This window comes from Eriocheir sinensis, chromosome 4 (assembly GCF_024679095.1).
Source record: "Eriocheir sinensis breed Jianghai 21 chromosome 4, ASM2467909v1, whole genome shotgun sequence".
NCBI classification, from domain to species: Eukaryota; Metazoa; Arthropoda; class Malacostraca; order Decapoda; family Varunidae; genus Eriocheir; species Eriocheir sinensis.
This window is the reverse complement of record NC_066512.1, coordinates 18,871,289-18,888,788: the sequence shown is the minus strand read 5'-3', so window position 1 is coordinate 18,888,788 and position 17,500 is coordinate 18,871,289. Positions and strand designations below refer to the sequence as shown.

At 46.5% G+C, this 17,500-nt stretch overlaps 1 protein-coding gene across 1 annotated transcript in view; it reads right to left on the bottom strand.

The window, feature by feature from the left end:
* Positions 1 to 8,775: 8,775 nt before the first annotated feature.
* Positions 8,776 to 17,500, bottom strand: part of LOC126982279 (mucin-19-like) — a 25,817-nt gene continuing 17,092 nt past the window's right edge. The window contains exons 3-4 of the mRNA XM_050834276.1: positions 8,915 to 9,353; positions 8,776 to 8,833 (exon numbers count right to left, since the gene is read on the bottom strand). Coding sequence (XP_050690233.1) covers positions 8,776 to 8,833; positions 8,915 to 9,353 — 497 coding nt within the window. The remainder of the gene's footprint in view (positions 8,834 to 8,914; positions 9,354 to 17,500) is intronic.

Sequence of the window (17,500 nt, the reverse complement as noted above, 5' to 3'; positions counted from 1 at the left end):
AGGTGAAGCAAAGTGAACAATTGTATGAAGGACGAAGAAAAGGAGGAGACACGGAGAAGGAAAGGCTGACGGCGGGACGGAACGCATTGTGAGCTATGTCCGCCATTGCCCAGAAGAATTTCCAGGTCAAGAGACACGGCAGAGGAACCAATTTTTCAATCTCACATTTTACAGGAGGAGGCGGGCGGGCTGGAGAGCGGGCGGCACGGGAAGGGTGAGAGGGAGTGACGGGGAGACGGCGCGCGGGGTAACTGCAGAAAAAAATGAATATGTATTATGCGTCATGCCTGCCATACATTTTTCTGCCACAGAATAGCACACGACATACTTGTAATTGGATGAGGGTATGCAAGTCACGTGACAGAGGGGGAGTCGTAGGGGGGGGGGGGTTGTAATGCGTCCAGTGGCGGTGTTAGGACAGCAGAAAGGAATGAATATGTATTGAGTCCTTCCTGTCATGCTTCTTGCCACCCACCACTTGTAGCGCTGTACAGTCCCGTGATCTGGCGAAGATTTATAAAGTCGCGTAACGAGGCGGCGTAGCATGTCCCGTGGTGGTGAGTTAGTGTCATTAGGGAGTTTTTAAGGGAGTTAACGCCACTATTCAAGGAGGTTCTTATTAAAGGGGTGTTTTATAAAGTGTGATCTTCTATAGCCGGGTTATTCAAGGTACGGGTCGCGATAGTCACCTCACCAGGTCGTTACTTAAAAAAGGTCACTTAATATTCAAAAGCGCGAGATATACAGCTCATAGTACTCTCTAAGGGCTTGTAATAGGTTGTAAAAGTAACCCTTGAAATAAAACTGATCAACTGTAAGAAAGTTTGATGAACACTGCTCTCCTACTCTTATTTTTCTCCTCCACCTCCTCTCCCTATCAATTTTCATCTCTTTCCCCCTCTTCATCAGCACCATCCACATAATCACAATCAATATGGTAATTAGCGTCTTTTTTAGCACCAGTCTAGTAATGTATCACGGATTTTTCTCCATCTGTATCCCGTGTGCATCATCATTGGTCCCGGTAACGTAAGTGGGGCGGTGACTGTCATCAAGCCGGACGAAAAATCCATCTCCATTTTCATTCCAACTTTCCCCATTCATCGCCACCCGCCGTACGTGTCTGTCCGTTCAAGGTGAGTGAGGTAAATTTTCTGGTCTCGTCACTAATTTCCGTTCTCTTATTGGCTATCACGGACCATAATTGAGTGCGTCTTCCTTCTCCCTTCATCTTTGTTCCACCCTTCGTCCACACCCTGACTTTTATATATATATATATATATATATATATATATATATATATATATATATATATATATATATATATATATATATATATATATATATATATATATATATTGGTTTTGTTGATTTGTCGCCTCTGCTACGTGTGTTTGTTTATGTTGAGGGAGTTGTGAGTTATGTGTTTACTTTAGGTGTGTGTGTGTGTGTGTGTGTGTGTGTGTGTGTGTGTGTGTGTGTGTGTGTGTGTGTGAGGGATGTAGATGATTGTGTGTGTGTTTGGGGGGTGAGGTATGCGTATGTGTGTGTGTGTGTGTGTGTGTGTGTGTGTGCGTGTGCGTGTGCGTGTGCGTGTTCGTGTGCGTGTGCGTGTGCGTGTGTGTGTGTGTGTGTGTGTGTGTGTGTGTGTGTGTGTGTGTGTGTGTGTGTGTCTGTGTCTGTGTCTGTGTCTGTGTCTGTGTCTGTGTCTGTGTCTGTGTGTGTGTGTGTGTGTGTGTGTGTGTGTGTGTGTGTGTGTGTGTGTGTGTACCTTTATCTTTCCCCCCTTTCCTTTCCTCATTCTTCCCCCTCCTTTTCATCTCATTTCTTCTTTTTTCCTCCTTATATTCCTCTCTTTTCCTCCTCTTGTTAGTATTCCCACGTTGGTAGGGTGTAGAGGCGTCATGTATTTTGTTTGTTTGTGTTGACAGGGTATAATGGAGTCATGTTCTCTTTCATGTGTGCTATGTAACTCTATTAATATGTTTATGTGTGCAGGAGGAGGAGAAGGAGGAGTCTAGCAGCGCCTAAAACCTGCTCATTTTATTTATTTTAGCCGAGCGCCGCTAACTGCCTGCGTGATGGGTTCCCGCCGCGAAGGGTCTCCAGGGACGCGGCGTGTAATCTAGGCGTTGATTGGTCTATTACCAGTTTTGGGCCGCGAGTATGCCGGGGAGGGGAGGGGAGGGGAAAGGTAGGGAGGAAGAGGGAAGGAGAGGGGAGGAGAGAGGTAATGAGGTGTTGAGGGGAGGAAAGTAGAAGAGAAGGGCGAAAAAAAAAGCCATTACGTCTAATTTAGTGCGCATAAACAGGTACTTATAGATCACAAACTCGCTCACACACACACACACGCACACGCACACGCACACGCACACACACACACACACACACACACACACGATCTACTGCTGATTTTTTTTCTCTTTGACACTGAAAGGAAAACAAATTGAAGTATCACAACATTTACTTTTTATAATTTAACTTTTCAAAACCAGATCGTATGTAATATTTCTCTGATTCGTGAGGAAGAAGTCGAGGCAGCAAAGTCTTTCACGTCTTCAGAGGCATTTTTCTTTACTGCGTTTTCCTGCGAGTTCTGCCGTTTTCAAGGTGGGATTGTCGGCACACTTCAGGAACTAAATTCGGATGTTCATTTGAGATTTTCCTTTGTATTCTTTTTTTATTTCTGGTGGAGCGGTGCGTTGAGGTCTTTTATAATGTAACTTTCCATTGGTTATCCTTTAGTGAAAAAAACAGCCCATTGATGATTTTATTATTACATGGGGGCTAAATGTCATCACCTTAAAAAAAAAAAAAAAACAGGCTGACTTATTTTCCTACTGTTCGTTGAATAAAAAATAAAACCTGACATTATCTCATTCAGCCTTTGATATATAGACAGAAAGGTTAAGGCCAATTTTAGAACAATCCGACCTTTAATGACAGAGGGAAATATATCAAAATAAGCGCTCCATGATAAAAAAAATATATATCCAAAAAATATCTGGAAATCGCCGAAAAATGACTAAGGGAGCTTATTTTTGAGGTGACGATGTGTTAATTACCTTTAGTGGCTTTCCCAACGCGTCCATCACGAGCACGTTACTAATTGAGAAACCGGGATGGCCTCTCGCACCTTAATGAGCCGAGAAGTGATTGTTTGCATAGAATTTCTGTCTCCTTACGGTGCTAGTGACAATCAACGGCCACTATCAAAGCAAGGAAGATCGTGAGCAGGTGGAAAAGAAAATGAGAGAGAGGGAGAAGGGAAAGAGTGTAGAATATATCATAAGAGTCGGGAAAGTCCTTCGTAGTCAGTCCCCTGTTCTCGTAAAGCGATTGTTTGCATAGAATTTCGTGTCTGCTTAGGGTGCTAGTGACGACCAACGGCCACTATCAAAGCATCCATCACCAGTGTAAGGCGAGGAAGATCGTAAGCAAGTGCAAAAGAAAATGAGAGAGAGGGAGAAGGGAAAGAGTGTAGGATATATCAGAAGAGTTGGGAAAGCCCTTAGTAGTCAGCCCCATATTCTCAGCCCTCACAGCAAGTAATTCTAAAAGCCACAAAGGAGATTAATCGGGTTTTCAGGTGTTGTTTTACACATTCATGATGCAGAATGCTTGTCAAACTATCACTGGACTCATAAAACTACGCATTAAAATACTCACAAACTCTACGAAAGCCTTAGCAAATGTGGGTGTGTGAGCCCCGAAAAAAGGTTTGAGAATATGGGTCCCAGGGTCTTATTCTTCAACATTTCGGAGTCCAAGCACACACAGACATTTGACGAGGCTTCATAGGAGTTGTGGGTATTTCCAGGGGTAGTCTTATGGCCCTGGTGGTAGTCTGACAAGGTTTCTGTACCATGAATCTGAAGAAAAAAACACTCCTGGAAAAGCGATTAATCTCATTTTTGGACTTTAAAAATAGTTAATGTGAGAGGCGGAAGCGTCTGAGAATGCCGTCCTTCGTCTGATTCGTGAAGTAATGTTGCTTACCTTCAATTACGGGGCTGCACCTGGAGAACCCCTCGACCCTCTTGTTCCCCGTGCTCGTCTTGACATTCTGCCGCTGCTCTGAAGGGTGGCTTAAGGACCCCTCCGTGGACCCCGAGACGTGGAGACCCGGGCGTACTCTGGCTGCCCTTGAACCCTTCTCACGCCCTTATATACAATTGTCTCTCCGCTGCTCCCTTCTGTCTCTCTAAAGGTGACGTGTTCCTACTGTTTATCTCCGAACTGTAAAGCTCTTGTGTGTTGTCTTGTTGCCGCTATGAATGTCACTGATGTTAAGCGTCCCTCTACAGTGAATTGTTTACCCGCGGACGGTCTCATGTGACTGTAGGCAGCGTGTGAGAACGAATGATGTCACAGATAAAGAAGAACGCGTTTAAAAAAGAATAAAGAGGAGCAGAACAAAGAGGAATCGAAAAAGGAAAAAGGTAAGATAAAACAGATAAGATAACCATAGAAAGGTGCTGTTGCTAATTACTATTGAACTACAAGAGCTGCCTCCTGTACTGAAAAAAAAAAAAATCACAACAACGAAAGACCTCACAGCATCACGGGTTCAGGAGAGAGAAGATCGGGTAGTAGCTTTAGCCTCGAGCACCACCAGATGAAAGTCCTTCTGCCCTCAACACACACACACACACACACACACACACACACACACACACACACACACACCGACGACACGCACTCCACCGTGGATCATTGCTTCCTTCCACGTGTCTGCCCGCGAGGCCACGTACACAACACCCTCTTCCCTGCCCCTTACCCTGCACCCCTTCCTTGCCTGCAGCCCACCCTACCCTCCTTCCCCGCCCCTTTTCCTCCCCCTTCCCTCCCACCCTCCCCTCCTCCACCAGTAGCTTCGAGAACCAAGTGTTTGCCCGAATGCTGTGCCACCTCCTGTCCGCCTCCTCGATCCCCTTCTTCTTCCTTCTTTGATCGTTTGTTTGCTAAAATATAGTCGAGGAGTTGAACACACACACACACACACACACACACACACACACACACACACACACACACACACGCACACGCACGCACACACCTCTTTAAGAATTCGCCAGGTGTTTGTGCTGCGGCTCCGGCCAGGTAAAGCGGATTGGACATGAGTAACCGCAAATATTAGCAGAATTTCGCTCGTTGGCTCCTGCTGGCGGGGACGTGGAATGGCGGGTGCTGATGTTTTGCTGTTCTCGTTGTTGTCCTCGCCCTTGTTCTCGTCCTTGTCCTCGTCCTTGTTCTTGTATTAGTTCTCGTTCTCGTCCTGCTCCTAATATACTCATCGTCTTCTGGTTCTCATCTTCCTTTTTATACTATACTCATTCTCTTCTCGTCCTCCTCCTCCTCCTCCTCCTCCTCCTCCTCCTTCTTTTCCTCAATCGCACTCATCTTCCTTGTTCTCCTCCTCTTCCTCATACCATACTCATCATCTTTCTCTTCTCTTCTCATCCCTGTCCTCCTTCTACTCATACTCACCTCCTCTTCTCGCCTTGGCTTTCCTCCTCTTCCACTTTCTCTTCTCCCCATACACATACTCATTCTCCTTCTCTTCTCGTCCTAATCTTCCTCCTTTTCCTTATTCTTATCCTCGTCTTCTCGTCCTCTTCCTACTATGCTCCTCGTCGTCCTTTTCTCGTCCTCCTACTTTAACTTTTGCTTCTCTTCTTTCTCCTTTCCTCGTCCTCGTTTCCCTTGTTCTCCTGCGCCTCCCCTTCGCCCTTCGTCCTTCCGTTGTTCCCTCGCCATGAATGTTTTCTCTTCACACGGCATAAACTCGTTTCCTTTCTTCGTTTTCCCTCATGATGTCATTTCCTTTTGTTTGTTTTTATTGTCATTCCTCCTCCTCCTCCTCCTCCTTCTCCTCCTGGTTTTGCTCCACTTATTTCTATTTCTTTTTATTTTTCTCCATTTTATGTCTTCACCGCCTCCTCCTTTTCCTCTTCCTCCCCTTTATTATACTCTTTCAAGTCTTGTATTTCCTCTAACACTTATTTCTGGCTGTTTTCATTCCTCTTTGTCCTCCTCTCTCGTTTCCCTCTTCTCTCCTCTTTTGCCTCTGTCCCTCTCTGTCCCCTGTTTTCGTTATTCTTCTTGTCTCTCCTCTTTATTCTTTTCCTTCCTCCTCCTTTTTCATTGTCTCTGGATGCACCTTTTTTTTACGCTTTGTCCTTTTTTTTTGCTTTTTGTTTTTTGTCCTTCCGTCCTTTGGCACTGTCCCTCGATGTCTCCTTTTTTTCCCTTCATATTTGTCTATTTTCTTTATTCTTTTCCTTTCTTCCTTTTCACCGTCCCTGTATGTCCCTTTTTTTCATTCCTTTTTTTCCTTTTTCTTTGTTTTCTTGTCCTTCTCTTCTTTTGCACTGTCCCTTAATATCTCTTTTTTTTCCTTCATATTTGTCTATTTTCTTTATTCTTTTCCTTTCTTCCTTTTCACCGTCCCCGTATGTCCCTTTTTTTCATTCCTTTTTGTCCTTTTTCTTTGTTTTCTTGTCCTTCTCTTCTTTGGCACTGTCCCTTAATATCTCTTTTTTTTCTTCATTTTTGTCTATTCTCTTTATTCACTTCTCGTTTCCTTCCTTTCCCATTGTCCCTTTATGTCCCTTTTTTCATTTCCTTTTGTCCCTTTTCTTTGTTTTCTTCTCCTTCCCTCCTTTTTCAAAGTCTCAGCATGTCCCCTGTTTTTCTTCCTTTTTTTTCCTCTTTATTCTCTTTTCCTTCCTCATTTTCCCTCTCTCTCTCTCTGCACGTCTCTTTGTTTTCCTTCTTTTTGTCACTTCTCTTTCTCTCTTTTCCTTCCTTCCCTATTTTCCCTTTTCACTGTCTCTGCATGTTCCCCTGTTTTCCTTTCTTTTTGTCACTTCTCTTACTCTCTTTTCCTTCCTTCCCTTTTTTCCCTTGAACCTGCCTGCATGTTCCCCTGTTTTCCTTCTTTTTGTCACTTTTCTTCCTCTCCTTTCCTTCCTTCCGTCCTTATTTTCAATTGACCCTGCCTGCACGTCTCCCTGTTTTCCTTCTTTTTGTCACTTCTCTTGCTCTCTTTTCCTTCCTTCCCTATTTTCCCTTTTCACTGTCTCTGCACGTCTCCCTGTTTTCCTTCTTTTTGTCACCTCCCTTCCTCTCTTTTCCTTCCTTCCGTCCTTATTTTTCCTCGAACCTGCCTGCATGTCTCCTCGCCATTTGACCTCCTCCCCGCCCCTCCCCCTCCCTCCCACCCTCACTCCTGCTCCGCCTGCCCGCCTGCTTGCCTGCCTTCCTTCCTTCCTTTCTCCCTCCCACACTTTTGCAAAATGAATTAATTTGTCCCGGATTCTCCTTCGCCTCCTCCTCCTTCTCCTCCTTCTCCTCCCTCGCGAATTTCTGTTCCTGGACCATTTTTCTCAAGTCCGCCTCGTATTATTGTTGTATTTCGCGGGATTATTTCTTTCCTCTTGCCTCGCGTTTATTTGGTTTGGTCTTCTATTGCTATACCAGTGTCTTACGTGTTCTATTTATATCTTTTTTTTTGTAATATTCGTTTGTGTATTCGTGTAGGTTGGTGGAGGGGGGGGGGGGGGTTGTGGATGTGTGTGTGAGGGAGAGAGAGGGTTGTGTGTGTGTGTATGTGTGTGTGTGTGTGTGTGTGTGTGTGTGTGTGTGTGTGTGTGTGTGCGTGTGCGTGTGCGTGAGTGCGTGTGTCCTCTTGCTTCCTCTTGGTCAGTGTCTCGAAAAGCAAGTCGGAAAAAGCAAGTCGGTCGAGGAAGCGAGTCCACTCTTGACAAATGACACGTTTTTATTCTCTCTCTCTCTCTCTCTCTCTCTCTCTCTCTCTCTCTCTCTCTCTCTCTCTCTCTCTCTCTCTCTCTCTCTCTCTCTCTCTCTCTCTCTCTCTCTCTCTCTCTCTCTCTCTCTGTTTTTTTTTTTTTTTTTTTTTTTCACACTCGAAGCTTAACAAAGAAAATCTTCACTTTTTTTTAGATCCATTTACTATGCACGTACTAATTCCCGCTTCGTAAATCCGCTTTGTGCTTTATCACAGTTGAATTTTTCTCTCTCGCTTTATAATAAATCTCCAAAGTTTTTTTTACATCACATTTTTTGACGCACTGTTTTGTGTCGCTCCTGAAGACTTATATTCGAGGACGTTTAATTGCAAGCTCCTCCTCTGTGTATCTATCTCTCTGTGTGTCTGGTTTTTGTCCACTAGTAATTGTTGTGTGAGAGCACGTGTCCGGCAGGTCTGGCTTGGTTTTGGGGGGGAGAGAGAGAGAGAGAGAGAGAAGAGAAGAGAAGAGAAGAGAAGAGAAGAGAAGAGAAGAGAAGAGAAGAGAAGATGAGGGGAGAGAAGAGGAGAGAAAAAAGAAAAAAAGAAAAGAAAAGAGATGAGAGAATTAAGAGATGAGAGAAGATTAGAGGAGATGAGAGAGAGAGGGCATCTATTATCTTCTAAAAATGTCATACGTATGTTTTTATTTTTCTGTTAAAGACGTATTTTTCACCGTGCAGTTCAGTGGCCTTGCAGATACATAGATGTTGCACAGAGATTAAGGTGGTGGCAGACGTCTGTGCTGCCCATATCGATAAGCTGCGACTCAACGAACTCCACTCACTCTATCGATGCAAAAAGTCTCCATTACTAAACAAATGGGATAAAACACAGGGACAAGTTGGCTGGGGCTCGAACTGGGAGAATGAATGGTTGATGTCACTGTGCCACCGCCTTAAAGGGTACCGTATCTTCAATAACTATAGATTTTGTTGATATAGAAAAACAAACACAAACAACTAAAGTGGTAAAATGGCGAGGAGCTGAATCTTTGGCGTTTTCTTGGTTGCTGTCCATCTGGGTAGGAATTAGGTGCAAGGTGGTTGTGGTGGTGTTGTGGTGGTGCGGCTGGTGCGGTGGTGGTGTGGTGGGCAATACAGGTTAAAGGTGATGGCGGGAGCATGTGCGGCGACCCTGGTGGAGAGGTAGTGAGTGCTGGAGGTGCAGGCTGAGGAGGTGCAGGCCTGGGAGGGTATTGGAGGTGGAGGTGCAGGCCGGGGAGGGTGTTGGAGGTGGAGGTGCAGGCCGGGGAGGGTGTTGGAGATGGAGGTGCAGGCTGGGGAGGTGGTGAGTGCTGGAGGTGCAGGCCGGCGAGGGTGTTGGAGATGGAGGTGCAGGCTGGGGAGGTGGTGAGTGCTGGAGGTGCAGGCCGGGGAGGGTGTTGGAGGTGGAGGTGCAGGCTGGAGTGGTGGTGAGTGCTGGAGGTGCAGGCCGTGGAGGGTGTTGGAGGTGCAGGCCGGGAAGTTATGTAGGGTGTGGAGTGCCCGGGCGAGGGTGCTGAGCGTCCTGCTGGGGTGTGTAGCGGGCGGACTCCACCCTGCTTGAGGCCACCCACACCTGCTGGCGAATAAGGGTAGGTTGGTAGAGGAAGGATGAAAGGGATAAGAGAAGAAGATAAAGAGGAAGGAATGGAGGGATGAGAGGGAAGGGAAGAAGAAGGTCAGTGAAGATGCAAGGGTAAGGTGCAGAGGGAAAAGAGACAAGAGGGAACAAAAGGGAAGGGGAAAGTTAAGGTAAGATACAAGGGGAAGGGTGCAAAGGGAGGATTGGAGAGAGGAGAGGGAAGGGAAGATGAAGGCCAGTGAAGATGCAAGGGTAAGGTGCAGAGGAAAGGGTCGAGGGAAAAGAGGAAAGAAAGGGAACAAAAGGGAAGGAGAAAGTTAAGGTAAGATTCAAGGGTAAATGTGTGAAGGAAGGATTGGAGGGATGAGAGGGAAGGGAAGAAGAAGGAGGTCAGTGAAGATACAACGGTTAGGTGCAGAGGAAGGGCCAGAGGGAAAATAGAGACAAGAGGGAACAAAAGGGAAGGGGAACGTTAGAGTAAGACACAAGAGGAAGGGTGCGAAGGAAGGGTTGGTTGGCTCGTTGGTCGGTCCGCAGGCAGACTTCCCCTTCCCTCGCTGGTCCGGTGGGGTAAAGGAGTGTAAGTATAATTTTATGCTAAACTAATCAATGGCGTTCCCTAATTAGACGATGCAGCAGATGATTTGTGCAGTAATCCGGCATCATCCTGCGTTCTCTTCCCTCCTCCACCGCGTCTGCCTTCAGGTCATTGTCTTGCCCCCGGTGGTGTTTTTTTATATATATTTCTTTTTATTAATGAAATTACGATAAAACTCCCACTTTCTTTGTGTGTGTTTGGGGTGGAAGTGGGTGGAAGGGGGGATGGGGAGTGGGGTGGGATTCTGTGTGTGTGTGTGTGTGTGTGTGTGTGTGTGTGTGTGTGTGTGTGTGTGTGTGTGCGTGGAAGGATAAATTAATAAAGACAAATGAAGGTGAAGAAAAGATAGAGAGCAAATAAAGTGGAAGGTAGGAGAGAGAGAGAGAGAGAGAGAGAGAGAGAGAGAGAGAGAGAGAGAGAGAGAGAGAGAGAGAGAGAGAAATCGTGACGACGTACTGAGAGAGAGAGAGAGAGAGAGAGTGTCTCTCTCTCTCTCTCTCTCTCTCTCTCTCTCTCTCTCTCTCTCTCTCTCTCTCTCTCTCTCTCTCTCATAACTAACTAACCGCCTACTGCATAATCGTTGAACCCGCCATCAAAATCCACTCCAAACAAAGGCAAACGCGCTGTCACTGCTGCATTATCCGGACTATGTTTTCGCTAATTCAATAACACAATGTAATTAGGCTCTCTATATGTAGATGGCTGACGCGACCCTTCATACGGTGGCGGGCTGGCAAACACTGATGAACCGACCCGCCGCTGCCGCCGCTACTGCCTCTACCACCTCTCTCTACCCACGCAGGCTGTCGCTTCTTAGAGCCATCCATATTTTGACAAGGCTTTCGTAGGATTTCTGGGTATTTCGACTGGTACCTTTATGACCCTGGTGCTTGTTCGACAAAGCTTCTCAAACATGAACCTACGAAACTACTCGTTAGAACCCGATTTATCTCTTTTTCAGCCTTTGGAAATACGTGATGTGAGAGACGGGAGAGGTTTACAATACTAACCCTGCCTTAGTCCCGTGTTCTTAAGGGGGGGTTGCCTTAAAATTAAAACATATACATTCACTTATTCTTGAGATATATAAATAAGGGTTAGGATTTTGTTTTAAGTTAGGGGATGTTAATAGAGAGAAGAACAATGGTTTAATGGCAGAGGTACTGAAAGAAAATGGGGTTAGGGTTGCCGGGGGTGAGGTTTAAGACTTAAAGGGGGGTTGCCTTAAAATTAAAACATATACATTCACTTATTCTTGTGATATATAAATAAGGGTTAGGATTTTGTTTTGAGTTAGGGGATGTTAATAGAGAGAAGAACAATGGTTTAATGGAAGAGGTACTGAAAGAAAATGGGGTTAGGGTTGTCGGGGGTGAGGTTTAAGAGGGATACTCTAAAATTAAGGGAAAATGGGGTCAGGGTTGCTTTAGACGTATCGGCACCTCAGTTCACCTGTTGGAAAAGCCGCTCGTTGAAGTTGCTGCGGTTTTCATGGACTGTTTTGTGATCCCAGTGATAGTTTTTAGACGACTTCTGTATCTTGAAAGGGAGAATCAGCACCCATGAAAATCCAGTTAATATTTGCTGTCTGTGTGTGGCCTTGGGAAATAGTCGTAATAATAATAATAATAATAGTAATAATGTGGGCCCGATACGTTTAAGAATAGGGGATTTAGACTTGTGTTAGCCGCGAGGACATATGGAAAAGCTATCCCTCTCTCATCATCTCCTTTATTTCCATTATCTCTCCCTTTCTCTTTCTCTCATGGTCTCTCTTTAGTTATTTTTTTTCCCATTTCTTTGTCCCCTATCTAAGTCTTGTTTTGCGTCGTTTACTTTTTATCTCTTGTATCAGTTGTTGTTTTTTCCTTTTATTGTCCTGTTTGTCCTTGATACGTTTAAGAAGAGGGAATTTAGACTTGTGTTAGCCGCGAGGACATATGGAAAAGCTATCCCTCTCTTTCATCATCTCCTTTATATCTCTCTCGTGGTCTCTCTTTAGTTATTTTTTTCCCTTTTTTTTGTCCCCTATCTAAGTCTTGTTTCGTATCTTTTTTTTTTTTTTCTCTTGTATCAGTTTTTTTTTTCCTTTTTTTGCCCTGTTTGTCCTTGTTTCGTAATTCTTTCTCTGGTTTCTTATCTTTATCTCATTGTCTTTCTCTCCATCGATTTATTTATTTATCTTTTGTGCATCAGTTTTATATGTCTTTTTCCTTATTTCGTATCTTATCTATCGTATTCTCTCTCTCTCTCTCTCTCTCTCTCTCTCTCTCTCTCTCTCTCTCTCTCTCTCTCTCTCTCTCTCTCTCTCTCTCTCTCTCTCTCTCTCTCTCTCTCTCTCCCCCCCTTCCCCTCCCTTCCTATTAGCTCTCTAAACCCTAAATCGTCCCCATACTTCACGGCTTTTCATTAACAACATTCAACCGTGACGCACAAGAATTAAGTCCCTATGTAACCATCTGGGTCTCGGGGGTCTCATCATGTAGTGCAGCGGGGAAGGCAGGGCAGGCGACAGCTGTATAGTAGGGAGGAGGAGGGAGGGAGAGGCTTAATAGTTTTGGGCCAGTGTGTTCCGTGTGTTGTGTTGCAGAGGGGCCGCAAGGGTGTGTTGGCTGCCCGGTCCTCTCTGTGTTGTAATCTGTTCGGTCCTGCTGATTTATGTGGCTATCTGGTGACGCTGTTGGGGTTAATCTGATCAGCTGGTTATCCGCTTGCCTGCTAATTGGCTGGACTGGTCGAGGGAGGACTGGGTAGGATAAACGGCGAGGGGAAGGAAGGGGATGGGAGAGGACGGGAAATGGAGTGGTGTGGATGTGTGGGTAGGGGAGGGGAGGTAAGGTAATGTGAAGGAATGGGAGGAGAGGGGAGAACTGGGTGGATTGGAGGTGAAGGTGAGGGGTGAGTAGAGGAGAGGGGAGGAAAGGTGATGTGTGTGCAGTGATTTGTTTCTTCCGGGGTAGGTAATATTTTTTTCTCTCAGGTGTTGCTCGTGGTCAGGGTAACTTTATCTTGTGTCCTATTGTGTTGTGGGATGTTTTGCACTGTTGCTTGATGCTTTTTTCTGAGGGGCGGGGGGGCTTTGCTGTTATACCGTCGTTGAGTGTTCCTGTGTAGCTTGTAATTACTTTGTGGTTTTCTTTTTTCCTTGCGTCCGGTTTCAAGAGTTAATTGCAGGTGTTTGACGTTAACTCCAGGTGTTTGGGGCTTTTTTAGCTTTTTATTTAATTTTATTTATTTTTTATTCTAGCTTGTTTTTTTTATCTTTTTTGTGTACGTGTGTATGTGTGTGTGTGTATATAGATCCGCCTTCTTCATAAACTTGCACCTCAACTCTCTCTCTGTTTATTCTTATCCACCCGTTTTCCCGAAGTCATTATCCGCCCTTCATCCTCCTCTGCCTCCACGCTGCACAACACACAGATCTGATCATTTACTCCCACCCACTCCACCCTTGCTTTATCTTCGCATTCACTCACGTTTACCTACTTCCTTTACATTCACAAACTTCTACTATCCACTTACATCCACCTTTCCCTTGACGCATCCACTCTCCATGATATTCTTTTACCTCTCCCTTTGCGTTACTCCATAATTTCTACCTCTTATACGTCTACCTTTTATCTGCGGGCCTGGGTTCAAATCCTTGCTCGAGTAGTTGGTGTGCAGGTCTGCCAGCTCTTCATCCTTCCTTCCGGGCTGGTCGATGAATGGGTACCTGGGGAAGCCTGAGGAAGGTAAACTGTGGCTGCCCGGATGTTATTCTAGCCCTGTGTCGGGTTAATGGGTTCTCTCCCACCACACGCTCAAAGGCCCAACGGGACGGAGATGAGCACCGCCGCCACGCGTAGTTATAGCGTAGACTCTGAGCTCTCCTCTTACTTACATTACCTTTACCATATTCCATCTCCCTGTACCTCAAATACTGCTACCTCTTAAATCTACCTTCACTCGTCTCTTCAGACACTCATACCTCAAACTCAACCTGTACTCGTGTTTATGTCCTTTACTTTGAGTCTTTAGCATTCTTTCACCTCCACCTCCACCCCATACCATCTATCCACACCTTCAACACCCCTTCTATCCCTCCACACACCTCCACCCAGCCCATGCAGCATCCATCACCTCCACACCCTTCCCGGCACTGGCTGCACTCACTCTCCTCTCGTCCCTCGTGCCTGTGATGGGAGGGGACACACGAGCCGGCCCCTTGGTCCTATGGTTTCCGTCCCTTGGTTCCCGCTGCCTCGCAGGTCTACAAGGCGGGGAGAGACAGGGAAAGAAAGCTCTCACCCTCCCCTCACCCCCACACACGCCATGGCACCCGGGCTCTGCGCAGGGCTCCCTTGACCCTTCTCTTCCCGTTGGTCTGTCCGCCTCTATCTGTTCCGTGTAAATAGTTTCACTCGCGGCTGAAGTCCGACGCAAATGGAGCAATTTGCATGTCAGACGGAAAAAAAGAGAAAAAGGAAACGTCTGCAGCGGAAGGAAGGGCGAGGCAGGGGAGAGCGGATGTTTTTCGTTGTTTTAGTAAAATTGTGTTTTTGTACACGGGAAACTTAATGAAAATTTTATAAAGGACTTTTATTTTGAACTCCGACACAAGAGAGAAAAAGGGAGAATGAATCCCGAACACGGAAGGGCGAGGCGGGGCGAAGGGGGCGGCGGCGGGGCCCGGCAGCCCCGCGGGACGCTGTGCTGGCAGGGTGGGGCGGTGTGTGTGTGTGGCGGGAGAGCCTGTGACGCACGCAACATTCCGCTGCATCCTCCATACACCAGACGCGGGGATCACACACAGCAGCGTCAGGCCACACCCTACAACTTTCTGTCTCTTAGATTCTAGAACACGAAGATCATTTTCTAAGGCTATTACATGTGAGTTTTGTAATGACACTTTTGTTACGAAACTGTCAATAAAAACAAAGGGTGGCGGCGACGCGGCATCCACTGGGTGTTACATACATGATCAAGGGATTACCGGGGCGTGAGGGGAGAGCGCGGGGGGAGTGAGGGGAAAGAGAGAGGATTGTGAGGGGAGAGCTACGCGGAGAGTTGGGATCACGAGTAAGTCCATTTGGAGAAATTGTACGTGGAGGGAATCGTGTTGGAGAGTTTGCCGGTCTGCATTCACTCGACATCAGTTTAAGTTTTAACTGATAGCACGTCCTCTGTCACCTTAGACCGAACTCCACCCTGCCCTGCCCCGCCTTACTCCGCCACATATGTTTGAGAGTTTGTTAGTCTGCATTCACTCGACATCAGTACAAGTGTTAGCGGATACCACATCCGCTGTCACCTCAGACCCAACCCCGCCCCGCCCAACCTCACCCCGCCTTGCACACACCTAGAGACTCATCACTCTCAACAAGAAACAAATGTCCTAATTAGCGGTACTGACGGCTGGCGCGGCGGTCCAAAATCAGGCCATCAGGTGTGCGCCAGTACGACAAATTGCCTCCTGATCTCTCCGACTTCCAGCTTGGTCATTCTAGGCACCACGCGGCGGGCTGGCCACCGTTCGTACCCCACTGGACGACCCCTCGGACCAAGGGCTTGAGAGGGGAGTGTGGGTTCGTTCCCTTAGTGAATTTTGTGATAGGGAACACTTGTTAAGGAATGATAGATAAAGAATGGGACTTCCTTGGGCGTAGCTGTGATAAAAGGTGGTAAACAGGTGGAAAGGCTATTAAGAGACGCTCACCCACTACAGGCTCAAGGGCTAATGTGACGGAGATAAGCACCGAGGTCATGCGGAGCTATAGCGTATGCCTCTAACTTTACCTTTACCTCTACACTATCTATCTATCTATCTATTCATCTATGTATCTATCTAATCGATTCTCCCCTTTCTACTCTCCTCCCAAACCTCTCCATCGGCTCCACGTCTCCCATTCGCCCTCGCAAGTCATGTAAACTCCTGCCCTTGCGCCCCACTCGTTCAGTGTAACCTAACCTAACCTAACCTAACCTAACCTAAGCTATGTATCTAATCAACTCTCCTTCTTTTTATCCCCTTCCCTCCTTCTCCAACGGCTCCCCATCTTCCATTCACCCTCGGCAAGTCATGTAAACGCCTGCCCTTGCGCCCCAATCGTTCAGTGTAACCTAACCTAACCTAACCTAACCTAAGCTATGTATCTAATCAACTCTCCTTCTTTTTATCTCCTTCCCTCCCTCTCCATCGGCTCCCCATCTTCCATTCACCCTCAGCAAGTCATGTAAACCCCTGCCCTTGCGCCCCACTCTTTCAGTATAACCTAACCTAACCTAACCTAACCGAAGCTATGTATCTAATCAACTCTCCTTTTTATCCCCTTCCCTCCCTCTCCAACGGCTCCCCATCTCCCACTCACCCTCGGCAAGTCATGTAAACTCCTGCCCTTACGCCCCACACACTCGTTCAGCGTCACGGGAGCGGCCGGAGCAACACAAGGGGAATAAAGGGTTATCCGAGATCGTATACAAGTAGCTCGATACCTCCAGGAAAACAAGCTTACTCGGCGGAATGTTTGTGTGTACTTACGTGTGTATCTTACGGCATCTCGCATCCCCTCTGGCCACCCCTCCACCTTACCCAACCCGCCCAGCCTCAGTTTCCTCCTCCTCCTCTTTCTCTCGCCTCCACCCCCAGCTTGGCCCACTCGCTGTCTGGATTCTGAAGGGTTTATGTGGCGGCGGGGGCGTCTCCCTGTTAAATTACCGTCGTCGTGTGAGGTGGCGTCTTCTTCTCCCCCCTCCTCCTCTTCCTTCCTTCTTTCCCGCCTTCACCTCCTCCTCCTCCTCGTTCTCCTCCTCCTCTTCCTTCCTTCCTTTCTTCCGTCCCTTCTCCCGGCTTCTTCGAGCGAGTGCGTGTAGTGAGGTGAATGCGAGGAAAGGGAGAGGGCGGGGCTGGGGGGCATTGCTTGTGGAAAATATACTTGATAAAAGACGCGAATGTGTGTGTATATATCAGGTTCGTGGAGATTTGTGAGTGTACCCTTTACTTTCTTGTTGTTGTTGCTGGTGGTGGTGGTGGTGGTGGTGAGGGATCGCGGGTTGGATGAAGACCTTGGAGTGTCAATGGGAGTGGTTGTGTTGTGTGGAGTGTGTGTTGGAGGAGGAAAAATAGATGTGATACTAAAAGGAAATTGGATCATGAATGTCTGTTTTATTTTTTTATTTTTCTTTCTTTCGTGTTTTTTCTTCCGTATTGCTATTTTTGTTTTCTTATTGTTTTTGTTGTGTTTTCTCTTCCTTTTTGCTCGTCCTCGTCCTCGTCCTCCGCCATATCCTCGTCTTTGTCCTTGTCCTCGCCTTCTTGTTCTTATTTTTCATTCTGTTCCTTTTCTACACTTTCATCTTCTTCTTCCTCTTCTTTGTCTTCGTCTTCTTCTTCTTCACCATCATCTTCATCTTCTTTTCTTCATCATCATCTAAGTCTGCTTCATAGTCATCTCTTAACAGTATTTTAACCTCTATTATCTCCTCCTTCTCTTTGTCGTCCTCCTTCTTTGTCCTCCTCCTCTTCAACCACCACCACCACTACC